This window comes from Tamandua tetradactyla, chromosome 12 (assembly GCF_023851605.1).
Source record: "Tamandua tetradactyla isolate mTamTet1 chromosome 12, mTamTet1.pri, whole genome shotgun sequence".
Classification (NCBI taxonomy): Eukaryota; Metazoa; Chordata; class Mammalia; order Pilosa; family Myrmecophagidae; genus Tamandua; species Tamandua tetradactyla.
This window is the reverse complement of record NC_135338.1, coordinates 92,314,022-92,341,038: the sequence shown is the minus strand read 5'-3', so window position 1 is coordinate 92,341,038 and position 27,017 is coordinate 92,314,022. Positions and strand designations below refer to the sequence as shown.

The window sequence follows — 27,017 nt, the reverse complement described above, 5'->3', positions numbered from 1 at the left end:
ATGCAGGGGAAGAAGCCGGGCGGTTCTTCGGGCGGCGGCCGGAGCGGCGAGCTGCAGGGGGACGAGGCGCAGAGGAACAAGAAGAAGAAAAAGAAGGCGTCCTGCTTCTCCAACATCAAGATCTTCTTGGTGTCCGAGTGCGCCCTGATGCTGGCGCAGGGCACCGTGGGCGCCTATCTGGTGAGTCCCTGTGCCGACTCTGCCGCGAGCCCCCCGCCCCAACCCGCTCCGAGCTGCCGGCTGGCGCGAGGAGGGGGCGGCCGGGGCGCCGGGGGCGGGCGGGCTTGACCTCGGCCCGGCCTGGAGGTTGGCGCGTGGTGCAGAGGCGGCCGCCGGGGGAGCTGCCGGCCGGGGCTGCCGCGCGAGCCGCGAGCGGGCGGGGACCGCAGATGCCGGCAGCAGCTCGCGCGGCCGCCGGGGGCTGGGGGTACCAGGGGTGGGAGGAGAGGCGGCGGGCAGGTGGGCGTGAAAACCGTTCCTCTTCCCCTCGAAGGCGGGAGCCAGATGGTAGTTTGGGAGCCTCCTTGGAGAGGCAGGCAGCGCTGTTTTCAGGTGACCTGCACATGGGAAGAAAAGCCAGTTAGCATCCTGTGTCCTCCCCTTCCCGTTCCATCTGCCTGGAGAACAAATCCATTATGCATCATTTTCTCTAGGCGCTTTCTCCATCCGCCAATTACAGAGGGTGGGGGCTGGGGGGAATTTAAAGACTTAGAGTAAAAGGTTCCCAAATGTGGCCCTGATCCAAGCCAGCGCTGCGAGGGGGCATATTCCCATCAGGCACCCCAATAGCCATCGGAAACGTCTGGGATAAAGTTACAGTACCTGAAGAGCAGCTGCGAGTTTGGGTAGTTCCTGCTACCCACACTCAGAGCTAAATTCCCCACAGAGGTCTCTTGCCCACGAAGGGGTTGCATCATTTTGCACAATGTGCATGTATTTTATTCGTCTCCAGAAAGGGTATTTTAACGTTCAGGTGGCCCATGGGTGCATGACATATCAGAGGAAACAGCTTGTAATGACTCAGCACTGTCAAGTACCTACTTTGCTGCTTTCTCCTGCCTTGATCAGGTAAAGTCCCAACTTGAGTTCCAGAGAGTGCACTTTCAGACCTAAGTAGAGTCCTGGGTAAATTGGGAAAGATTTTTCAGAGTTTATGATGTTAAATCATTACTTAGCTATTGACCTAAAACTGGAATCCAATGTCACAGACTTTAAGTGTTAGTGAGCAAGTTTGATGAAGATAGAATTGGACAAGATTACCACTGTTGGATAACCACATCCAGAGCTAGAGCTATCCTCTTCCTGAGGTTACCACTAATCCCTCATGCCTGGCCTTGGGTTAAAGTTAATGAGGGTCAGATGCTGGGTGCCTGATTCCATTCATAAACAATCCCTTGGACTTGCTGCTTGCTCTCAGAGGGTAATCAAGCAGCGCTTGGTCGTGAGTATTGAGTAACGTCAGTTATTTAGTTGTTAGGGAGTCTTCTAACTTAGCTGGATTCCTGGGGTGACAAACTGCAGGGCTTCTGAAAATCAGATGCATTTCCCTTGCTCTTTCTGAGATGAAAGGCATTTAAATTTGTATCTCATTGGGCACATCCATGACATTATGTTGCAGGCGAACCCTTTGGCTAAAAGCACATTTTGTTTTCTATTTAGATTCTGTATGGTAAAGTGCACACACTCATTTTGTCTGTAGTTATAATGCACAGTTGCATATAGCACCTGTGGCCTTTGGAGTTTTGAGGTTGGGGGACAACTGTTAACTTGGTTGTCAATTTATCAGAGCCTCCTTAGAGGGAATTTAAATGTTTAAAATATTGAATAGGTACATGTATTACTAAAATCCAAATGCACATTAATAAAATATATGTGGGTCTGTACTGTAGCATAAGCAAACGTGCATAGTACCTAACCGGGTCTATGTTTAAAAGGAAGTACTTGGTATATCAACAACTGCCTTCTGTTTAACAGTCCGGTTGCCTCAGACCAATTTTGCTCTAAAGAGTGCGTTATTTATGTGTGGCAAATGCTAACAGAGCTTTTCACATCACAAATCATAAAGGCCTGGGCTTGTTTTTAGCCTGCCCTGATCTAAGGGTTTTAAGAAGAAATGATGCTGGACTACAAACAGATTAATTGCCCAGCTCTTTAGAAAGTCAGGAAGCAGAGGGCTCCATAGAGTGGTGGACCTGGGGAAGCAGGAGACAGGAGATGGACTGGAACCCAAGGGGTGAGTAGCAGGCAGAAGGGGAGGTCATCTACCTGGCAGTGGCACCTGGCACTTCCAGCCTTGGCTGATGCGAAGCCTCTGACTTTGAGGTAGGCTAACTAGAGTCAACAGGTAACCTGTAGAAAGCAGATGGAGGCCTGGGAAATGAAATTCATTTTGATTACTAGGAGTGGAGGCATAAGGTGCTCAGGGCTCTGTTTTGCCCAGCTGCCCTCCGCTTTCCGTTGCTATCTGAACCTCATGAAAATAAATAGCTTGCCAGGGTTGACTGAACCTGCTTGCTATGGGCTTTTTTTCTGGACACTTCAGAGTTTTAGGGAATTTTCACCTCCCTCTTCCTCGGGAGATGGAAAAAAGATGTTTGTTGTTCCTTCAGCTATGGGAGACTTTTCTGTGGATAATTTGAGAGTAAAATATTGCAGGACATTTGTAGTCAAGGCATATTTCTTCCCTCTTATTTATCATGGCTTTCTTTTTGGGAAACCTGAGAACCTGTGTCTGTAGGTGCTCACCTACTCAGGGCCCACCTGTAAGGTGTGGGTTACACCTGCCCTTTACATTTGCCATCAGCCTGTCCTCTGAAGCATTCCGGATGAAGGTCATGACGTGGATTCAACAATGTTTATTCCCATAGAGAGAGATGATTGCAAATTCTGTGCAAATGACATTATTTCTTACTTGATTCCAAAAGTCTCCGCAGCTACCTGTTTATGTAGTCTTTCCTGGTGCCATTTTTCTTGAAGGCTTCCTTTCATTCCCTGCATTTCTTTCTGAAAAGACAGATTGTCCGTGTTCCTCAGTGACACTGGTGCAGGCTTCCCAACTGCAGAACTGAATGAAGCAGGAAGGCAGGAAGTTGCTTGTGATTTGAGAAGCAACTTTGAAAAGCAGGACTTTGTGAGTGTGTGTTTGTGTTTTCCCTTAAAAACCTGCCCAGGGAGGACAGCCAAGGGAGAACTGTGTATGCTCAGGCCACCAATTTTTAGGCTAGGCTGGGTGGCAGAGGCTTCCAGGGCAGTGGAGATCACTGATCTTGATGGCCAGCGTTGGTGATATAAATCAGGTAATCTAAATAGAACCTGGGCAGGAGCTGGCATCTGAAATTGGTTACGATTGCAAATGTTTTAACTGAAAATCATGCTTCAGATCAACCAACAGTTGTGGGGATTTTCTATTGCAGTCACTTAAATTTCCTGATTAGTATATAATTTTTTTTCATGCAAGAGAAGCCCGCTCAGTTTGGTAGTCATTATGTGCCGATCAGGGAAAGCAGTTTCATTTTTCTCTACCTGGGTCTTTGCTTTGGGTGGCTTCAGTCGGAACTGACCTATTTGCAAGAATGTAACATCTTGCTGAAGTCCTGGACTATTTGGAAAAGGTGCAGGCAGCTGGGCACTACATGCCAAGAACGTTGCTTTGTGTGTCCTTAGCTGGTGTTTTGTCAAAACCCACTGAGATGTTTCAAGCCACTGACTGAGGGAAGCGCTGTCCATAGTGGTTTGCCACTGCTATCAGATGTCTCCGGGCTGGAGTAGATAAGGATGTGTACAGGAAATTAAAACCTCTGCAACTTCTGGGCAATTACGATTCAGGCTCACATACATATGCATTTGAATTTTCTCCAGATCATAAGACTTACAAAGACCAGCCTAGACTCCTGAATGGGACTTACCCCAGCCAGTTCCCAAGGTGAGCATTTATTTCCCTTTTGAGTTAGGCCAAAGTAAATCTGAGGTTGTGGTGACAAAGTCATGGGACAGGTGCCTGAGCTTGGTTAACAGAGCTCCATCTCACTGCTTTCTAGTCTTTTTTTTTTTTTTTAAGCTTGAAAACATTCACTGGGCTTGCAATTGATAGGTGAGGTGAGATGCCTCTGGCTTTGTTATTCTTTTGTTTTCTAAAGAAGCATCATTTTTGAAGATGGATTCTTACGTATCTAACCCAGCAGCAGACAGCTGAGAGACATTTTTCAAGTCCTTGTCAAATTAGTAGGATGACTAAGGCAACTGTATTTTACTTAATCAAATTATTTTACACACTTATGGTTACTCAAAGCGACAAATTCCTTGCCATTTGCATAATTACTGTATAGCCTCAGGTAGTAAGAAAGAAAATTACCCTGATTTTTTTTCTTACAGCTTGATTTAAAATGTTTAGCTAATAATTATTTAGGAAAAAAAGCATACTTCTGAAAGCTGCTTTCAACCAGCTCAGTGTACAACTTTGTTTTTGGGTGCGGGGGATTTCCCTTGCATGTTTAATAGGAAAAGAAATTGAATTTGTAAGGTGAGCGTGATCTCTCTCCTGAATTTTGTAGCTGTCACCTCATTGCAATTTTAGATACCTTCTAAAAAGGATAACCCAGAGGCCTCTGGCAGTGGCACTGGCTTGCTAATCAATTGCTTAGCATTTATAGCTCATCCTCCTATGTGCTTCGGGAATGCCATTCTTCTGTACTATGCTTGATAGGTTTCCTCTTACAGAAAGCCATCCGTGAGCCACTGGGCTAAGCCAGCTTGAGCCAGAGGGTCTCTTAATTTGTTTTGCATAGCTAAAGGTGACCTTCGAAGTGCTGCCTCATTTAGAGCTGAAGCAGACTGGCCTGGGGATGAGTAAGTTTTGTGTCTCAAAAAAGATGAGGGCAGAGCTGCATTTCATGTAGCTGCATGTCTTGAATAAAGAACAACATCTGTCAATGCAGTTTGCTGGTTAAAGACACAGAGCAGTGGTTGACCTTGGTTTCCGGTTCTGTGGGACTGACCATGGTTCTTGGATTATGGATTTTGGAGGGTGCCCGTGTGGTGGCAGACAAGGAGAATGCTGTCTGCTGGGTCACCATGGGCTGGCAGGTATGCAGGAGGTACACAACCCTTGCGGGAGTGAAGAATAAAACTCTGATCCGGCAGCATTTTTCTAGCACCTTCTAATTTGCCTAAATCGTGGGCATCACATCGTGAACGCATTTAACTTGCCCAGATGTAACTGCACACATCATTTAATAACCATGTGCCTATAAAGTTCCTAAAAGTACCATTCATTTACATTTTGCATACATACGCTGTATTCGTTACGGTTCTCTAACCAATCAACAGGGAACACTGGCAAATATAAAATTTATGAAAGTGTCTCACCTGACCACAGGAACGCAGTGTCCAAACTCTGCAGGGCAGGCTGTGAAGCTGACAATTCCGATGGAGGGTCTGGACGAACTCCACAGGAGAGGCTCACTAGCCGAAGCAGGAAGGAAGAGCCTACCTCTTCTGAATCCTCCTTAAAAGGCTTCCAGTGATTAGATTAATCATCACTGATTAAAGAAGACACTCCCCTTGGCTATTACAAATGGAATCAGCTGTGGATGTAGCTGACATGATCATGATTTAATTCTATGAAATGTCCTCATAGCAACAGACAGGCCAACACTTTGCCCAACCAGACAAACAGGTACCACCACTTGGCCAAGTTGACACATGAACCTAACCATGACATATGCTATTATTTCTGTTACCTTAGTCTATTCAATATATATCTGCATACATGTTCTTGCACAGAGTCGCGTATCATACTGGCATATTTTGAATTTTTTTTGAAGGTATTAAGAGACATTTCAATGGCGATTTGTATTGTATGGCTTACACACGGTTTAAGAACCCTGTCTGCTCTAAAGACAAGTCTTGGCTACATTCTGTTCCTACTCAGAAATGCCCTTGGCAATCAGTAGGTCAGAAAGTTAGCATCCTTGCTCTTATAATTTATTTTTGTTTCCTGTTTCTATATTTTTATCTATAATGTAGATAATGAAGAAGAAAAAAGTAGAATCATTGACCTTGGGTCACAGGATAAGTGAATTGATGTGCTTCAAAGATACCTGTATTTGATGTCATCTGTTTAGCTGTTAATGTGAGAGGAGAAGAATGGCAAATGCCTGTGGCACCTGTGGCTCTTTAGGTGAGCAATAGTCCTGGAATTCATTGCTATGTCCTCCTCTTACTAGCTGTGTGACCTTGGGCTGGTTACTTAACCTCTCTGGGCCTTAGCTTTTCATTTTAAATTTGCAATGATAATAGTACCTACTCTCAAAACAAAGTTGTCAGGATAGATTGAGCTTCAAAGTAAAGGGATTTGAAGCTATTTGTCACATATCAATAAATACTAGTGATTATTAATAATAATATTGTTAGCCATATTTATTGCAAACATAACCACTATGCAGCCCCAACTAATGAGAAACAAAATTACAGTCAAGCCTTGGTTTGAACTTCGTGAGCTTTACACTCCAGTTTTTTCCTCTTTTGCATGAACATTCTCTCTGGGAGGTAAAAAGTTTTCAAAAGCGAGAAGTATGTACTAGGCGCTAATTCTTTTTATTCCCTTATTATAAAAACAGCAATCTGTTTCATCTTAAAAATGCCATAAAATTAGTAGTCATGTGGAAGAGGAACCCTTTACAGTAATGGTTATGCTGATCGTTGAGTTGATGGGAAAGTGGAGGTGAGTGAATCAGGAATGGGCGCACGGCTGGCCGGGAGGGGTCGGGGCCTGGGTGGGTGGCTTTGGGTGGTTTTGGAGGCCCTCGGTGTCTGTGGCTGTGTTCCCTGAGTGCAGGGTAGAGAAGGCTGAGTGAAGGTGAAAAGAGCTTGGAGTCAGAAGATTTTGCTTTGTACCTGGCCCTGCCACTTCCTAGCTCCTGGAGACTTGACTTACCTGAGCCTCAATGTCCTTGCCTGAAAAATGGGGACAATGACAGACCGATCTTACAGATGGACAGGAGGATTAAATAAATGGAACTGTGAGAAAGTGCTCAGCATAGGGAGTGCTAGTCCATCCTTGTTTTAACACCAGTGACATGACCCTGCTCCTTCACCTTGGCACCCACAGAGGTCCCTCCTGGGACCCTGAGGATTTGGACTCTCTATCATGAGGCCTGCCTGGGCTTCTGTTTCCAAAGCAGAGAGCTGGGCCCTGGATCCACAAAGCAGAAAACAGACCCTGCGGGCTCCAGTGTGGCCCTCCTAGCCAGCCCTGCACCCATCTCTGCTTCTCCCACCTCCACCTGTCCACTGGCTCAATGACCAATGTAACTGCCCAGTATTGTAGGCTCTGCTCCCATGTGGCAACCAATTTTGACCACATCTTGCTCTGCCTCGCTGGATGAAAAGACTGAGTGTCCATTTCAAGGAAGCCCCGGGGTTCAGGAGGTGAGGACCAAGGGGCATAGGTTTAGACATCTGCTGGCCCCCAGGCCACCTGGTTTAAGGCATGCAGCCTCAGAGCTCAGCGCTGGTTGCTGCAAGGGCTCCAGCCCTGCGCCTTGCCCACTGCCTTCATCTTGGCTCAGCTCGCAGAATTCAGCAGGCCTCAGCAGGCGTAGCTGTTGGCCATTTCCCTGATCTTGGTCTTTCTCGGTTTCTCACACAGAGCAAAGAAGTTCTTGATTGCAGTCTTGCTTTCCATCCCGCGGATTCACCCATCTCAGCGATGCTGATTGTTGAGGCGGATAACTTCCACTTCCCATCGTTAGTTTTGGAGGCAGCTCAAACCTGACCTTGGGAAGGATGGACAATGAGCTGGGCTCTTCTCAGTCAATCAGGCTGTTGCAAATGGTTTACAAGGGAGTTCCTAGATTCACATTCAGATGCTAGAATTTTTGCAAGAGCAAATGTGCACCCTTAGGACCACCGAGTCCCAGAGCCCTGGCAGCTCTGGGTGACTGTGTCACTGGGGAAGGGACAGGTCAGCTTTCTCAAGCACTGAGACTCTGCACCCCAGTTGTGGGGTAAATGAGCGTGGCCAGCCTGCCTTCTGACATTCCAGTGGCAACACGGAAAGAAGAAACAATGTCGGATGTGGTCAGACTCTCAGCAGTGGGCTAAACTAGAGGGATTTAAGTCTTGACTTCCCAACTTCTTTATTCTGGCTCTTCTTATGTGGTTTGAAGTTGAGCCCCTCTGGAAAGGGAAGCAGTTCCTGACGGATGATTTAGTAGCTTGATTCAACCCAGTTGTTTCTCCAGTGATTGGACGTTCCTCTTTGAAGAGGGAATCATTATTTCACTAAAATTTAATTTGGTTGTTAGAATTTTCCTGGGCTGAAACAAAATTTCATGCATTCCTTCCAGTCAACACAGATTGGAAATATTTAAAGACAAAAGGCAGCATAGGCTACTTCAAGTTTTACTTTTTGAAAGGAGAAAAATTTTAGGAAATTCCATTCATTATTTCCTTCCTAAATACCCTGGCACCTCTTCAATATTGTCTCTTCTAGGATGTCATATCCTAATGGCCTTTTAAGTAATAAGGATGGCTTATTCACTTAGCGTTGGTTGTGTGTGTTTTAATTTTAGTCTGGTAATATGGAGACCTCAACATTTCTCACCTTTAACCACTTTGATGGGTACAATTCAGTGAAATTAATTACATTCACAACGTTGACTGCCATCACCAACATCCATTATCCAAACTTTCCCACCATGCCTAACAGAAACTCGAAACCCAATATGCAATAGCTCCCCATTCCTTCCCGTCCTTCCCAGCCTCCTATAAACCTGTAATCTACATTCTCTCCCTCTGAGTTGGCTTATCCTAGGTATTTCATGTAAGTGGAATCCTACCATCTTTTTCCTTTTGTATCTGGCTTTATTTCACTTAGCGTAATGTCTCTGAGCTTCCTCCAGGTTGTAGCGGTATCAGGGGACTTCATTCCTTTTTATGGCTGAATAATATCCCGTTGCATGGCTGCACCACACTGAGTTTATCCATTCATCTTGGGGGACATGGGTTGCTTCCACTTTCTGGCTATTTTGAATAATGCTGTTATGAATATTGGTTAATCATTGTTTGAGTCCCTGATTTCAGTTCTTTTGTTTATTTATGTAGAGGTGGGATTTCTGGGTCATATAGTGATTCTGTGTTCAGCCTTCTGAGGAACTGCCCATAATTTTCCATAGTGGTTGTACCATTTTACATCCCCACCAACAGTGCACAAGGATTCCAATTTCTCTATATTCTCATCCTCGCCAATACTTATTTTCCATTTTTAAATATCTACCCTAGTGGGAATGAAATGTTATCTCATTTTGATTTGCATTTCTCTAATGACTAATGATGTTGAGCATCTTTTCATGTGCTTGTTGGTCATTTTTATATTTTCCTTTGAGAGGTGTCCATTCTCTGCCCATTGTTAAATTGTGGCATTTGTCTTTTTGTTGAAAAGTTGTAGAAGTTCTTTATATACTTTGGATATTAAGCCCTTATCATATATGTGGTTCTGAACTATTTTCTCCCATCCTATAGGTTATCTTTTCACTTTCTTGATAATGTCCTTTGATGCACAAAAGTTTTTAATTTTATTGAAGTCCATTTTATCTATTTTTTCTTTTGTTCTAGTGCTTTTGGCATGATGTCTAAGAATCCATTGCCTAACACAGGGCCTGAAGATTTTCTATAAGAGTATCTTCTTAGAGTTTTATACTTTTAGTTCTTATGCAGGTTGTTGATCTGTTTTGGATTAATTTTTATATATGGTGTTTAGCAGGAGTCTGATTTCATTCTTTTGCATATGGACATCCAGTTTTCGCAGCACCATTTGTTGAAGAGTCTATTCTTTTCCTGTTGGGTAGTCTTGGTGTCCCTGTTGAAAATCAGTTGGCCATAGATATGAGGGAACATTGGTGTTTGCTAGACCAGAAAGAACCTTTGCCCTGGACCCTCTGAAAATCCTTGATTGCTGGTTATGGCCACAAATCTATCCAAGCAGGCAAAGGGTTTAAGTATGTATCTCTACAATGTGGCAAAAGGTACACGTCCCAGCGAGTTGTTACTGGGCAATGATGTGAGTCCATTCAGATCCCTGGAGCATGCTCCTTGTCCTTCAGTCCATCTGTCCATCGGTCCATCCATCCATCAGTCCACCTATCCATCCATCTATCCATTCTTATTTATGCACTCAGTGAGTTCTTTGCAATGGGGGCAGATTCTGATTTGTCTGACAAGTTGCATTTTGGGATCGGTTTCTGGAAAACGAACCTGGTGGCCTAAGTAGGCCTTGGTACTTGATAATTCTGGAGCCTGTTGGGGCTCTCAGCCCTTAGCTGCCCAGCCTTCAGGTTGTGTGGAGTTAGCAGACATAGGCAGGTGTTCAGTAGGATTTCAACAGCTAGCCCTGGGGAGAGTTGTTGTGGGCAAACTACACTCTAAACTACTGCACACACACAGCAACAGGAGCTTGAGAAAGGTAGGAGTGATTATTTTCACCTCCATTTCTGCCCTTGCAAGGTTGGTGTGGGGAGGACTGTGTCATGTTGGTGTTTTTCAGTTAAAGACTATTGTGAAGTATTCATGGGAGAGGCTATTTTTTTTTTTTTTTTTGCCTTTTTAAAAAAAGGCCTGACTCCTTGGCTAATTGTTGATTTGTTCTCCCTTTCTGACTCTGCTTTCCCAACTTCAACTGATTAAATGAGAAATTACCACCTCGAATATAAGCAAGTTTAAATTGGAAAGTTGCCCCCTGACTGATTATCTAAGCTGTAAAATACCAAACCTGAAATCTTGTGTTTACTCTGCAAAGAATTCCCTTAATGAAGATGAAAATTTCTAAGCAGCATGGACCCATATGTTTTTATTATGTAAGATTTAATTATTGTGATCCAACCTGTAAAATAAAGAACGGTGCTGATTAGTTAATCTCTTTGCTGGCTTTTTGGGTCAGAGAATTGTTTGCAGTAGATTCACAGAGCCACCTAGAATGGCACACCAGAACTCGGCTGCTGGTTCCTCTCCTCCCCAAGATGCATGGGGCTGGTCTTGGGCCTGTGGTCACTGTGACGGTCAAGGTCAGGGAGGGTAGGCCTCAGTTAAGGTCAACTTTAGAGATTGCTCATGTGATTTAATGGGACGTCCAGGAACTTGCCTGCAAGTAAGTAGCAGTTTAGCAAAATCACTGTTGATCGGGGTGGATCCCATCCTTTGGCCACGTCTTTCCCCCAAGGACTATTGCAATGGCACTTGAAATTTACTTTGTCTTATGGGATGCTTTGCTTAACCTGGATGTGCCCCAACATGGCACATCACACCTGCCTCTTCTCAAAGCTGCAACATACATGGGGTATACAGCCCAGCAGCACACTACATGTTGATTTCGAATTTCTGGCCTCCTGAAATGTAGGCAAGGAGTTTTAGTTTTTTTTTTTTTTTGGCCAGATGGAGGTTGGGGCAGCGGGGAAAGATTAAGAGAAACTAAATAGACCAGTGGAAATAGATACAGAGCAGCTTCAGACAGGTCTCTCCTCTTTCTATGCAAAAGATTTAGGGCAAGGCTCCTGATTTATTATGTAGTGTCTTGGGTTGCCTCCCCAGTGCTGGTAAATAATGTTTAAATTAGGAGACTTTGACATGCCAATGACATGTTTCTCAGGCAACCCAAATAAGGGCATCTTTTGGAAATAAAAAACATAAATTAGCACCTTCCTTTTACCTTTGCCAAACCATGGAGTTGCATATAAATAGATTAAAAAGTCAGTGAGCAGTTTTGCAGCTTACCGTGCATGGAGGCAGATGGGGAGGTCTGATTTGCTTCATCCAGGCTCAGAGAGGCACGTGGAGCCAGCGGCACTGGTCGAAATCCAAATGTTTAAACTTCTAAAGGCACACAAGTGCAATTGGTTATCCAGTAGGCATCTTGTCCCTGTGTCCCAAGGTTGGTGGTGGCCTGTAAATAGACTCATTCTTGTGCCTTTTCAAAGGTAACGGTACAGAAACTTGGCACTGGTTGCTTTCATCTTAGATAAAATCAGAGCACAGAACGAAGTATCTTAGCCAAATATGCATCCCCATTCACCAGAGCCAGACCATATTAACTAGCAAATGTGAGAAGGTAAGCAGGAGACACCCTACAGTTTTATTTTTGGAGGTGATTTTTAAAAATATGAACATATAAATACTGTTTTGGTGATTGCTGGAAGAAATCATTTCTTTCTCTCTGTTTTTAAACTTTTTTCCTCTCTCTCTCTTTTTTTTTAATAGATTCAGTGCTTCCTAATCAGGTACCATACCAATCCTTAGTCTAGTGAATGGGTGAGAATACACACATTGATATTTATTTGCCTTCTGACACTTTGGGTTTCATTGGGGAGCTCTTCTGTCATTTAAAAATAACAGTAGCAAGGCTGGCATTAAAAGAACTCAAGGGCTGGTGGCTGCACCCAAGGGTATCAGGGAGACTATTCAGGGTGACAGATGAAACATTTTAGTCTCCAGAAAGGAAGCCTGGTGTTCTGGGGTTTGGGTCTGTTGCCTCCGTGTCCACTTTTCTGTCGCTCTGAGTTAGCTGAGCTGTACAGGTCCCGGGCACAGAAGTCAGGAGTGTGCCTTTGGGCTGCTTGTTACTTTTATCCTTTCCTCCATCCACTGCCCCTGGCTCCACCTGTGCCGGGCTTTGCTGACCTCGGCAAGATGTCACAGGCAGGTAAGTGGGACCTCCCGTGAGTCAAACCCAAATCCCTCCTGGGATTGGCAGACCATTGTGCCAGGCTTGGGCCAGGGGCTGTGTCTGATCCTCCTTTCTAGCATTTTCCTTTGCTCTCATCCCACCAGCAAAGGAGCTGAGCCCTTGGACAATTAGAAGCTTTACAAAACAATTCCACCTTCCTTTGTGTGTTAGTTCTTGGCTTCCTGGACCAGCTCTGAGCGCTGCTGTGCTGAATCTGGGAGCAGGGTTAGGAGTTAAAGATGAGGGTGGGGGTGGGGGGGGTCTTCATATTTTATTTAAACCTTTTACTTCTGTGGAGCTTGTATGTCAGTATAGTTTGTCTCTAACATTTTCACTAGCTCAGGTGTTAGGCCAATATTGGCTTATATTTCCCCCCGATATATATATATATATATATATATATATATATGTAGAAAGATGCAATGTACAGTAAAGGGAAGGCGACCTTTAAAGTTTACCGGCTGATTGGCAGGTGGCGTGGCGAGTGCTGGGGCGGGTGAATGGGTAGGGGTGTGCCTTCCTGCATTTCTGAAGGGAGAAGCCAGGGCAGAAAAAGAGCAAAGGACCCTAAAGGGGCCTGAGGGTCCAAAAAACCAGAAGGAAAAGCAGTAGGCAAGCTCTTTGTCCTATTAAGGATTTGGGGATGGGAAAGGGATTGTGGTGAGAGATTTAGTGAAATGTAGGGTCAAGGCGCCCTTCTCGCTGGGAGACCCTGCCTCTGAAGAAGCCATCCTTGTTTCCTTTCACTAGAAGAGTCCTGTGGCTCAGCCTGGCGGTGGTGGTTAGACTTGAACCAGTGAGCCCGAATGGATAGTTGAGTATCTTTAAACAAATCCTTTCTCCTGCCTGAGCCTAACTGAATTCAGGGATTATACTGAATGATCATGTCATCTGATTCAGGGAAATGCCCTGTAAAAAAGCCTAGAAGCCTGTGTGCGGGCATGTGCATGCGTGCATGTGTGTGTGCGTGTGTGCATATGTGTGTGCCTGTGTGTGTACACTCATACATTTCCCACAGCCCTCATGCCCTGGATTCCTTAGCTGGAACTAAGCCTGGTAAAGTTTCCAGCTGGCTCTGCCTCCTCTCTGAAGCCCTGTCCTGTGCCTGGAGACTGGAAGGGATTTTTTCGCGGTGCACTGTGCCAGCCAGCCTCAGGTCCGGCCAGGTGGGTGTCACTGCTGCCCCAGACACCTGCATTCTGATCTCATTCATCTCTGTGGTTTTTTTGGTGGGAGTGGGAATTGTACGCTTTTTGGAATTTCTCAGCGCAGGCTTCTTTAAAAAAAAACTCTGCCTGGTCTCTGCCAAACGAATTAACCTTGACAACTTCCTTAAGTGCTGTGAGCAACAGAGTGGATTGAGGCGCTTTCCTGGCCCTCACGGAGCACCTGTATTCTACGGGGGTCAATGGCAGGCTCAGTAGCTTGTCGGTTAATTAATCATTCATTGCAGTTTCGGGTGTGGGGCCGCGAGTCGGGCCATTTCATGGTGCATAGCGCACGGTGGTGTCTGGTAGAAAAGAGAAGCAAAGTGTCTGCAAGGGAAGGAGGTGAAGTTGGGGATGTTCAGGATGGATGGGAGAACGTTTATGGTTGGAGAGGTAATATAAGAGCCCTTTTGCCAACTTGTTGTCTTCTTTAACCTTGTTCAGGGCAGATGCGGGGGTCCCGGATGCCAGGTGTTGTGTGGGCAGAGCCTGGCTGGGGAGAGTGCGTGGGGAGGTGGATGGGAGCGGGAGAAGGGAAACAGGCCACACACACGAGCGTGTCAGGGCTAGCACTCCTGCTTCTCTTCTCCAGGAGAGCGGAGGGCTCTCCACGCATCCCCGGGCAAGGCGTCCATCCTTCTGTCCTCCCCCCAGCTTGAAAGTGGTGCATTAAAATGGTGCTCAGAGCCCATGCGCCTGCCTGTGGCAGGAAGCTGCCTCCAGGACATGGTCAGTCTCTGCTGGAAGCAGTGTGGCTTCCCCGCATGGTGTGGCCAGGGCACCTGCTGCCCGGGGACGCAGGGACTCGCCAGAATGGAGGCAGAGGAGGAGGAGGAGGCAGCGTCCCTCGAGAAGGCTGCTGGCCCTGAGGACACGAGGACACCTCTGTATTTAACCTCTCTTTTTGGACTGGCCCATAAATTAGATTGCTGCAAGGTGGACTAAAATTAGGAATGGTCCTATGATGTTTGACTTTTTTGTCTTGAGCACTTTCGCTTGGCCTCGGATATATCAGCTCCGGATAACTTGAAAGCTGGTAATGGAACAAACTGTGTCACACACAGGAAATGTCTCCAAACAAAAAGTGGGCGTGCAGTTTACAGTTAAAAAATTGGATCGAGGCCATTCAGAATTCCCCTCCTGTTCTCCTGGGGAGGAACCTGGCAAGCTGCCTGGAGGGGACACTGTCCCCTAGAAGAGGTGCTAATTCAAGGGTCCAGAGAATGACACTCCCCTGGGAGCAGAGCTACCCTGCTGCTGTGATAAGTCCCAGCTGACAAAGGCAGTTGGAGAGCAGCTGGAGGTTCACTGGTGGTGGTTCCCTTCAGCTTCAAAGCCCCAAGGCATTTCTGATGCCCCAGCCCGTTTGTCTGCACCGGGGCCACCGATGGGAGCCCTGGCCCAGCTGGGACCTGAGCCCCATGGGGCCACACCACTGGACTCTGCCATTAACTTAGACCAGATTCAGGCTTGTGGTGTTTTTTTTCTTAATGTAAAGACATTACTTTTTATTTGTTACAGCCCTTATGTGTTGCTGATGATTTGGAAAACACATATAAATATTGATACATTAAAAAAAGAAAAAAATCATCCAAAGTTCTGTGGCCTGCAGGTACACTGTCAGCATTTTGGGGTGTGTCCTTCGATCTCTGTCTCTGTTCACCTGCATCCATCTGTGACTGCTGAGACCACGAAGTGGTCAAGGGAATGGGCTTTAGAATCTTTGAAGTCCATGTCTGCTGCTTGTTAGTAGCACCTGGCTTTGGACAGGTGACTTTATACCTCTGTAATTCTTGGTTTCCTCATTTCCAAAATGTGGCTGATATTTATACCTGCGTCACCTGATTCTTTTGAATACTGAATGAGATAATCCATCCAACGTGCTTAGCCAGTGCCTCTCCAGTTCCTCTCAGCAGTAAATGTTACTATTACTATATGTTAATGATACAATTGGCTCACAGTACACATTCTATATAGAAACCTGGTTTTTCCACTAAAACATTGTGGTCGTTTTTTTCTGTAATATTAGATGTTCTTCCCAAGTATCATGTTCCTAAAGAAAACTGACCTTACTGTTTTTATAAAAACAATGCATGTTTGTCATGCACAATTTTAAAATGAAGAAAAGTTCAGATGAAAAAAATGTTACAAAATGACTCTAAATCCTACCATCTAGAAATAATCATGATATATGCTGGGGTTTCAGAATGATCATTAATCACACCTCCCTTTCCACCCCACTCCCCTTTCAGATTAAGAATCATTTGGGAAGTAGCCCTACCAGCCAGTCACAGGAACATAAAAATGTCAGCTGGAGTGTGGACTGGAAAATACAACTCAGCTACTGGCCAGAATCAGGCTTCCCACTACTTTGCCTCCAGAATAAAATGCAGCCTGTGTTTTAGTTTGTCAATGTTTCCTGAAATGCAATATACCAGAAATGGGTTGGCTTTTATAAAGGGGATTGATTTAAGTTTACAGTTCTAAGGCTATAAAAACGCCCAAACTAAGGCATCCATAGAAAGATACCTTGACTCTAGAAAGGCTGATGGGCCTGGAACACCACATGGCTGGCATCTGCTGGTCCTTTGTCTTCTGATTTCAAATGGCTTCCACAGGGGCGTTTTCTTTCTGCATCTGTAAACATCTCTGTGTTAGCTCTAGCCTTTTTTCAAAACGGTTCCCTCTTAAAGGACTCCAGTAAGTAGATTAAGACCCACTTTGAATGGACAGAGACATCTCCATGGAAACCATCTCATCAAAAGGCCCCACCCATGATTGGATGGGTTTCATCTCCATGGAAACAACTTAATCAAAAACTCCCACCCAACAATATTTAATCAGGATTAAAGAGCATGGATTTCTAGAGTACACGGTAGCTTCAAACTTGCACACCCGGTCAGAATTGCACGCTCTGACTTGCAGGGCCGACCTACCCAGGTCAGCTTCCCTTCTGGAGGAGCAAAGAAGGTGGATGAGCCTGAGGGCCATCCCCAGAGGGCCATCCCCAGAAGCAGAGGACAAGGAAGAGGTGGACAAGGCTCCTGGTGCCCTCCTCGCAGTGTTACTAACCAGGTAAGTCACTCCTCCTCTCTTCAGGGAGGACCCCACGAGGAAGTTGAGAAGGTGGATATGTTTCTTCTGTCCAGAAGGTAGATAGAGGGATCTAGTGTGCATGGAAGGAAATTCGACAAGGAGGGAAGAATAATTTCCCCTTATAATTATCATTCTTGTACCTACCTGGAAAGATGGATGGATGGCTTGATAGACTTTATAAAATGTGTTCTTAAAATGCAAATCACTACATGACTGGAAAAGTATTTGCAAGCCCCCTTCGGGGAATGGTGAGAGTGGGGAGAAATTCAACCTCCCCAAGTTGAATTCTTGATATTCTCACAAGCAGTGTGGACAACCAAAGCTATAGGCTAAGCCCCCAGTCTTGGGGTTTGTTCACATGAAACTTAAACCCACAAAAGATAGGTCAAGTCTACTTAAAATTTAGGCCTAAGAGTCACCCCCAAGAGAGCCTCTTTTGTTGCTCAGATGTGGCCTCTCTCTCCAGCTAAATATGATGAGCATTCTCACCACCCTCCCCCTCTCTGCGTGGGACATGACTCCCAGGGGTGTGGACCTTCCTGGCAATGTGGGACAAAGATCCTGGAATGAGCTGAGACTCAGCATCAAAGGACTCAGAAAAACCCTAGAATGAGCTGAGAATTAACATCAAGAGACTGAGAGAACCTTCTCGATCAAAGGGGGGAAGAGTAAAATGAGGCAAAGTGTCAATGGCTGAGAGATTCCAAACAGAGTCGAGAGGTTATCCTGGAGGTTATTCTTACGCATTAAGTAGATTTCACCTTGTTGTTCAAGATGTAGTGGAGAGGCTGGAGGGAATTGCCTGAAAATGTAGTGCTGTGTTCCAGTAGCCATGTTTCCTGATGATGATTGAACAATGATATAGCTTTCACAATGAGACTCTGTGAATGTGAAAACCTTATGTCTGATGCTCCTTTTAGCTATTATATCAACAGAAGAGTAGAACATATGGAATAAAAATAAATAATAGGGGGAACAGATGTTAAAATAAATTCAGTTTGAAATAGTGGTAGGTGAAGGCGAGGGGTAAGGGGTATGGTACGTATAGTTTTTTTTTTTTCTCTCTATTATCGTTTTATTTCTTTTTCTAAATCGATGCAAATGTACTAAGAAATGATGAATATGTAACTATGTGATGATATTAAGAATTACTGATTGTATATGTAGAATGGAATGATTTCTGAATGTTTTGTTAGTTAATTTTTTTAATTAAAAAAAATCACTACATTTAATATCATTCAAATTTCACGAAAGAAACAGAAACTGAAGTGAAACTAGAGAGAATTCACTGCCTTCTACCATAGAACGTTGCCACAGATGAGTCTGAGGCCAGGCAGATCTCACCTTCTTTTGTAGATGATTCTTTTATAGATTTACCGGAGGAATCCTTTCTTTATGTTTGAAATATAACTTAACCATAATATATATTCCTGCTGCAAGCTGTGTGGCATATATATATATATATTTTTTTTTTTTGAGCATGATGTGTTCTTTAAATCAACAGATTCCGTTCTTTATTCATTTCAGGAGAAATTTCTTACTCTGTTCGTTTGAACACTGTTTTTGGTTCGGTATAGTGAATTCTCTACTACAAGGACGTCAGTTTTCCATATGTTGGGTTGACTTTGTGCTCCATAGTTATTCATTTTGCTTTGATTACTTTAATCCCTTGTTTTTGTTTTTATTCCCTCTGTTTATCTTTTGCTTTCCTCTAGTCAGTAATTCGATTTTGAAGCATCTTTCTTCAGTTCTCTGTAGATTCTATTTCATATAATAGTTCTCTAATGCTGTTTTAGAGAACATTTATTTCTTTCGATCTATAATCTCATTTATTTTATATTGCCGTTGAGTTCTTGATTCGTTGAACTCATGTTCTTATTAAGTTCTATGACTCAAAGACCTTTTGATCATTTTTTTTGATCCAAAGAATCCTCTTCTTCCTGGGTTATGGTTTATTTTCGGCTGGGTTCTTTGTCTTTGATACGATGCTTCTCTTGTTCCTTTCCCCCAAGACTCTGTATATAGATGCTGGGGCTTTTGTTTGGGTGGATTTTCTCTCTGTTCTTGCCTGAGTAGATCTGCCCTCATCTTTGTTCTTCTGAGTGGGGGCGATTTCTTGACTTGGAGCCTCTTCTCTCCCCGCCGTCTCCAGCAAGCTGGTGTTTGAAGGCTGGTTTGCACTTGCTGTTCTGTAGACAGGTAAAGAGATCAGGGCCAGCAGAGCTATAGCAGGTGATGTGCAGGGCACTTACAAGCCCTGGCTAGAACAGGTGGGCTGGGCAATGTCTGCTTCTGGGATTTTTCAGGGTCCTCCTGAGTGGGCTCAGCCATCCTGGTTGGGGGCGCGTGCTGCACACTCGTGGGCAGTGCTGTCTGGCCTCGGGGCAGCCCCGGATTTCCCTCTGTATTCCTGGAGCCCTTGCTTCTTTCCATAGAGAATCAGCCCCCTGGCTCATGGCGCCCCCATTTCATCTTTTTTCCCTCAGTGGCTATTTCTGCTGGTCTCCAGAAGAGGGAAATATACTGACACCCACCGAGGTTGCCTTCCCCCAGGCTGGGTGCCATTAACTGTCATGCTTTTATTTGCTCACCGGCCGCTCTTGCTGCAGGTGATGGACGTAGGGCCTGAGTCTCTCCACACGGTCGCATTCTGTTCTGCTCTAGACTCTCCCGTTACTTTCCTCGGGAGGCACTTTTGAAATTGATGAAACTGGGATGTACTCATTGTTTGCTTTGGGCTGGAGATGTATTTTTTTTTTTTTTAATTTCTGCTTTTAAAAATTTTGTGGGGTGTTGAAAGGCTGAGATTCTGGGCAGGAGTTTCACGTTATCATTTTTTTATTTTATTATTTTTTTTATTAATTAAAGAAAAAAAGAAATTAACACAACATTTAGAAATCATTCCATTCTACATATGCAATCAGTAATTCTTAACATCATCACATAGATGCATGATCATCATTTCTTAGTACATTTGCATCGATTTAGGAAAAGAACTAGCAAAACAACAGAAAAAGATATAGAATGTTAATATAGAGAAAAAAATAAAATTAATAATAATAGTAAAAAAAGACGTAAACAAACAAACAGACAAACAAAAAAAAACCTATAGCTCAGATGCAGCTTCATTCAGTGTTTTAACATGATTACTTTACAATTAGGTATTATTGTGCTGTCCATTTTTGAGTTTTTGTGTCTAGTCCTGTTGCACAGTCTGTATCCCTTCAGCTCCAATTACCCATTATCTTACCCTGTTTCTAACTCCTGCTGGACTCTGTTACCAATGACATATTCCAAGTTTATTCTCGAATGTTGGTTCACATCAGTGGGACCATACAGTATTTGTCCTTTAGTTTTTGGCTAGACTCAGTCAGCATAATGTTCTCTAGGTCCATCCATGTTATTACATGCTTCATAAGTTTATTCTGTCTTAAAGCTGCATAATATTCCATCGTATGTATATACCACAGTTTGTTTAGCCACTCTTCTGTTGATGGACATTTTGGCTGTTTCCATCTCTTTGCAATTGTAAATAACGCTGCTATAAACATTGGTGTGCAAATGTCCGTTTGTGTCTTTGCCCTTAAGTCCTTTGAGTAGATACCTAGCAATGGTATTGCTGGGTCATATGGCAATTCTATATTCAGCTTTTTGAGGAACCGCCAAAATGCCTTCCACAGTGGTTGCACCATTTGACATTCCCACCAACAGTGAATAACTGTGCCTCTTTCTCCACATCCTCTCTAGCACTTGTCATTTTCTGTTTTGTTGATAATGGCCATTCTGGTGGGTCTGAGATGATATCTCATTGTAGTTTTGATTTGCATTTCTCTAATGGCCAGGGACATTGAGCATCTCTTCATGTGCCTTTTGGTCATTTGTATTTCCTCTTCTGGTAGGTGTCTGTTCAAGTCTTTTTCCCATTTTGTAATTGGGTTGGCTGTCTTTTTGTTGTTGAGTTGAACAATCTCTTTATAAATTCTGGATACTAGACCTTTATCTGATATGTTGTTTCCAAATATTGTCTCCCATTGTATAGGTTGTCTTTCTACTTTCTTGATGAAGTTCTTTGATGCACAGAAGTGTTTAATTTTGAGGAGCTTCCATTTATTTATTTCTTTCTTCAGTGCTCTTGCTTTAGGTTTAAGGTCCATAAAACTGCCTCCAATTGTAAGTTTCATAAGATATCTCCCTACATTTTCCTCTAACTGTTTTATGGTCTTAGACCTAATGTTTACATCTGTGATCCATTTTGAGTTAACTTTTGTATAGGGTGTGAGAGATGGGTCTTCTTTCATTCTTTTGCATATGGGTATCCAGTTCTCTAGGCACCGTTTATTGAAGAGACTGTTCTGTCCCAGGTGAGTTGGCTTGACTGCCTTATCAAAGATCAAATGTCCATAGATGAGAGGGTCTATACCTGAGCACTCTATTCGATTACATTGGTCGATATATCTATCTTTATGCCAGTACCATGCTGTTTTGACCACTGTGGCTTCATAATATGCCTTAAAGTCAGGCAGCGTGAGACCTCCAGCTTCGTTTTTTTTCTTCAAGATACTTTTAGCAATTCGGGGCACCCTGCCCTTCCAGATAAATTTGCTTATTGGTTTTTCTATTTCTGAAAAATAAGTTGTTGGGATTTTGATTGGTATTGCATTGAATCTGTAAATCAATTTAGGTAGGATTGACATCTTAACTATATTTAGTTTTCTAATCCATGGACACGGTATGCCCTTCCATCTATTTAGGTCTTCTGTGATTTCTTTTAACAGTTTTTTGTAGTTTTCTTTGTATAGGTTTTTTGTCTCTTTAGTTAAATTTATTCCTAGGTATTTCATTCTATTAGTTGCAATTGTAAATGGGATTCGTTTCTTGATTTCCCCCTCAGCTTGTTCATTGCTAGTGTATAGAAATGCTACAGATTTTTGAATGTTGATCTTGTAACCTGCTACTTTGCTGTACTCATTTATTAGCTCTAGTAGTTTTGTTGTGGATTTTTCCGGGTTTTTGACGTATAATATCATATCATCTGCAAACAGTGATAGTTTTACTTCTTCCTTTCCAATTTTGATGCCTTGTATTTCTTTTTCTTGTCTAATTGCTCTGGCTAGAACCTCCAACACGATGTTGAATAATAGTGGTGATAATGGACATCCTTGTCTTGTTCCTGATCTTAGGGGGAAAGTTTTCAATTTTTCCCCATTGAGGATGATATTAGCTGTGGGTTTTTCGTATATTCCCTCTATCATTTTAAGGAAGTTCCCTTGTATTCCTATCTTTTGAAGTGTTTTCAACAGGAAAGGATGTTGAATCTTGTCAAATGCCTTCTCTGCATCCATTGAGATGATCATGTGATTTTTCTGCTTTGATTTGTTGATATGGTGTATTACATTAATTGATTTTCTTATGTTGAACCATCCTTGCATACCTGGGATGAATCCTACTTGGTTATGATGTATAATTCTTTTAATGTGTTGTTGGATTCGATTTGCTAGAATTTTGTTGAGGATTTTTGCATCTATATTCATTAGAGAGATTGGTCTGTAGTTTTCTTTTTTTGTAATATCTTTGCCTGGTTTTGGTATGAGGGTGATGTTGGCTTCATAGAATGAATTAGGTAGCTTTCCCTCCACTTCAATTTTTTTGAAGAGTCTGAGGAGAGTTGGTACTAATTCTTTCTGGAATGTTTGGTAGAATTCACATGTGAAGCCATCTGGTCCTGGACTTTTCTTTTTAGGAAGCTTTTGAATGACTGATTCAATTTCTTTACTTGTGATTGGTTTGTTGAGGTCATCTATTTCTTCTTGAGTCAAAGTTGGTTGTTCATGTCTTTCCAGGAGCCCATCCATTTCATCTAAATTGTTGTATTTATTAGCATAAAGTTGTTCATAGTATCCTGTTATTACCTCCTTTATTTCTGTGAGGTCAGTATTATGTCTCCTCTTCCATTTCTGATCTTATTTATTTGCATCCTCTCTCTTCTTCTTTTTGTCAATCTTGCTAAGGGCCCATCAATCTTATTGATTTTCTCATAGAACCAACTTCTGGTTGATTTTCTGTATTGTTTTCATGTTTTCAATTTCATTTATTTCTGCTCTAATCTTTGTTATTTCTTTCCTTTTGCTTGCTTTGGGGTTAGTTTGCTGTTCTTTCTCCAGTTCTTCCAAGTGGACAGTTAATTCCTGCATTTTTGCCTTTTCATCTTTTCTGATGTAGGCATTTAGGGCAATAAATTTCCCTCTTAGCACTGCCTTTGCTGCGTCCCATAGGTTTTGATATGTTGTGTTTTCGTTTTCATTCGCCTCGAGATATTTACTAATTTCTCTTGCAATTTCTTCCTTGACTCACTCGTTGTTTAAGAGTGTGTTGTTGAGCCTCCATGTATTTGTGAATTTTCTGGCCCTTCACCTATTATTGATTTCCAACTTCATTCCTTTATGATCCGAGAAAGTGTTGTGTATGATTTCAATCTTTTTAAATTTGTTAAGACTTGCTTTGTGACCCAGCATGTGGTCTATCTTTGAGAATGATCCATGAGCACTTGAGAAAAAGGTGTATCCTGCTGTTGTGGGTTTTAATGTCCTATAAATGTCTGTTAAGTCTAGCTCCTTTATAGTAATATTCAGATTCTCTATTTCTTTATTGATCCTCTGTCTAGATGTCCTGTCCACTGATGAGAGTGGGGAATTGAAGTCTCCAACTATTATGGTAGATGTGTCTATTTCCCTTTTCAGTGTTTGCAGTGTATTCCTCACGTATTTTGGGGCATTCTGGTTTGGTGCATAAATATTTATGATTGTTATGTCTTCTTGTTGAATTGTTCCTTTTATTAGTAGATAGTATCCTTCTTTGTCTCTTTTAACTGTTTTACATTTGAAGTCTAATTTGTTGGATGTTAGTATAGCCACTCCTGCTCTTTTCTGGTTGTTATTTGCATGAAATATCTTTTCCCAACCTTTCACTTTCAACCTATGTTTATCTTTGGGTCTAAGATGTGTTTCCTGTAGACAGCATATAGAAGGATCCTGTTTTTTAATCCATTCTGCCAGTCTCTGTCTTTTGATTGGGGAATTCAGTCCATTAACATTTAGTGTTATTACTGTTTGGGTAATATTTTCCTGTACCATTTTGCCTTCTGTATTATATATATCATATCTGATTTTCCTTCTTTCTACACTCTTCTCCATACCTCTCTCTTCTGTCTTTTTCATATCTGACTCTAGTGCTCCCTTTAGTATTTCTTGCAGAGCTGGTCTCTTGGTCACAAATTCTCTCAGTGACTTTTTGTCTGAAAATGTTTTAATTTCTCCCTCATTTTTGAAGGACAATTTTGCTGGCTATAGAAGTCTTGGTTGGCAGTTTTTCTCTTTTAGTAATTTAAATATATCATCCCACTGTCTTCTAGCTTCCATGGTTTCTGCTGAGAAATCTACACAAAGTCTTATTGGTTTTCCCTTGTATGTGATGGATTGTTTTTCTCTTGCTGCTTTCAAGATCCTCTCTTTCTCTTTGACCTCTGACATTCTAACTAGTAAGTATCTTGGAGAACGCCTATTTGGGTCTATTCTCTTTGGGGTGCGCTGCACTTCTTGGATCTGTAATTTTAGGTCTTTCATAAGAGTTGGGAAATTTTCAGTGATAATTTCTTCCATTAGTTTTTCTCCTCCTTTTTCCTTCTCTTCTCCTCCTGGGACACCCACCACACGTATATTTGTGCGGTTCATATTGTCCTTGAGTTCCCTGATCCCCTGTTCAAATTTTTCCATTCTTTTCCCGATAGTTTCTGTTTCTTTTTGGAATTCAGATGTTCCATCCTCCAATTCACTAATTCTAGCTTCTGTCTCTTTAAATCTACCATTGTAGGTATCCATTGTTTTTTCTATCTTTTCTACTTTGTCCTTCAATTCCATAAGTTCTGTGATTTGTTTTTTCAGTTTTTCTATTTGTTCTTTTTGTTCGGCCCATGTCTTCTTCATGTCCTCCCTCAATTTGTTGATTTGGTTTTTGAAGAGGTTTTCCATTTCTGTTCGTATATTCAGCATTAGTTGTCTCAGCTCCTGTATCTCATTTGAACTATTGGTTTGTTCCTTTGACTGGGCCATATCTTCAATTTTCTGAGCGTGATCTGTTATCTTCTGCTGGCATCTGGGCATTTAGTCAGATTTCCCTGGGTGTGGGACCCAGCAGGTTGAAAGATTTTTCTGTGAAATCTCTGGGTTCTGTTTTTCTTATCCTGCCCAGTAGGTGGTGCTCGTGGCGCTCGTCTGTCTGTGGGTCCCACCAGTAAAAGATGCTGTGGCTCCTTTAACTTTGGAAATCTCTCGCTGTAGGGGGGGTCGCCAGCTGAAGCGGCTTGGAGGAGTGCCAATCCGAATCTCCCAACCGACCTGGGAATCCGCGCGTGGGGAGGGTCGCCGGCCTCCGCGGCTTGGGGGAGCGCCTGTCCAAATTTCCCAGCCGGCCCGGGGTGCCAAGCATGGTGGGGGGGCGCCAGCCTCCGCAGTTTGGGGGAGCGCCTGTCCAATTCTCCCAGCCGTCCGGAGAAGGAGAGAGGGAGGGACTCCGGCCACCTGCCACCCCGGCCCAGGGAAGCTCGCGCCCCTCGGTGATCTCACCCCAGCGGGTTCTCCCAGCCAGTCAGCCGTTCCAGAATGGGGTACGCTGTCTTCTTGGTCTCTGTTGTGGCTCCGGGAGCTGTTCTGTACCGTTTCTACTTCCCTAGTAGCTGTTCTGGAGGAGGAACTAAGACCCGCGCGTCTTACTAAGCCGCCATCTTCTCTGGAAGTCCTTGTGTTATCATTTTAAGTGAAAAGTGTCTAGCATCATTTAAATAGATTATATAATACTCCATTGTAGTCCATTATATTCCACCCTATTTGTATATGGTAGGTTGTTTACAGTTTTGTTTTGCTAATATGAATTCAGAGTTCACATTACTTTTCACTGTTTTTCTTTTCAGACTTATAACATGGGATTATGAAATTAAGGGGATGGTCACAGATATGGAAGGAGTTAAGACAGGGGGGCTGATGTGTGCCAGGAAGTACATAAATGGTGTGTGTTAGCTCTCACAGCAGTCCTGTGGGTCACTGCCATTGTCTCCGTGTGGTAGGTAAGGAAACCAAACCTCGGAGAAGTTACATAACTGGCCTGAGCTGACACAGTTAGAGCCTCTCAGTTCGTTCTTGCTCTCAAATCCCTTCTGTTTCCTCAGGCCACAACTCCTCAAGGCATCACGGTTGAATTGAATGCTCACGCACATCTGATATTTTGATATCACTTCAGGACCATATGACTTATGAGAGAACACCCTTCCTTCCTTTCTTCCTTCATACCTCTCTTCCTTCTTCTTTCCCTGTTGGTTCCCTCCCTGAGGAAGTTAATTAACATTGAAAAGGACTTCATTGATTCCAGAGAACTGCCCATGTTTTCTGTACCTCTCTTCCTCTCCAGGATGTGAGTGTCAATGTTTGCAAAACGGCATCTGCAGGGGATGGGAGCGCTTCCCACATGAGCCTGTAAGCATCCCCCGGCAGGGCACAGGGCCCCGATGCCAGCATGCCCTTACCTGCAGGCTGATTCTCTCTATGAAAAGAAACAAAGGCTCCAGGAGTACAGAGGTTGGGCTAGGTTTCAGGACTTATCAGCCACTCAATAACAGGACCATTCTGTAATCGTTCTGCTGTAACCACCACCACACAATTGCAAACTGCCCTGTGCCAACGTGAACATACTCTAACGTTTATTTCTTCAACAGAGGGTTATTTTGTAAAATCTTAGCACCAATTATGTTTACCTCATTCAAAAGGTATTCCACTGGATTTACCAAGAATAACATTTTGACGTTAATGAAAAGACTTCTGGTTGGTGAGTCATTTGTTTACTGTGTGTCTGTTTTCTCATCAGAACCAAAAATGGGTGCCATTCCTTTGGATGTGTGGAATGTTGAATGGGTTCCAAAGTGTTTTCATGGATTTTATCTCATATGAGCCTTA

At 43.3% G+C, this 27,017-nt stretch overlaps 1 protein-coding gene across 2 annotated transcripts in view; it reads left to right on the top strand.

Annotated features, from left to right (window-relative positions):
* Positions 1–27,017, top strand: part of SLCO3A1 (solute carrier organic anion transporter family member 3A1) — a 307,991-nt gene continuing 280,974 nt past the window's right edge. For both annotated transcript variants that reach the window (XM_077124117.1, XM_077124116.1), the window contains exon 1: positions 1–180. In XM_077124117.1, coding sequence (XP_076980232.1) covers positions 1–180 — 180 coding nt within the window. The remainder of the gene's footprint in view (positions 181–27,017) is intronic.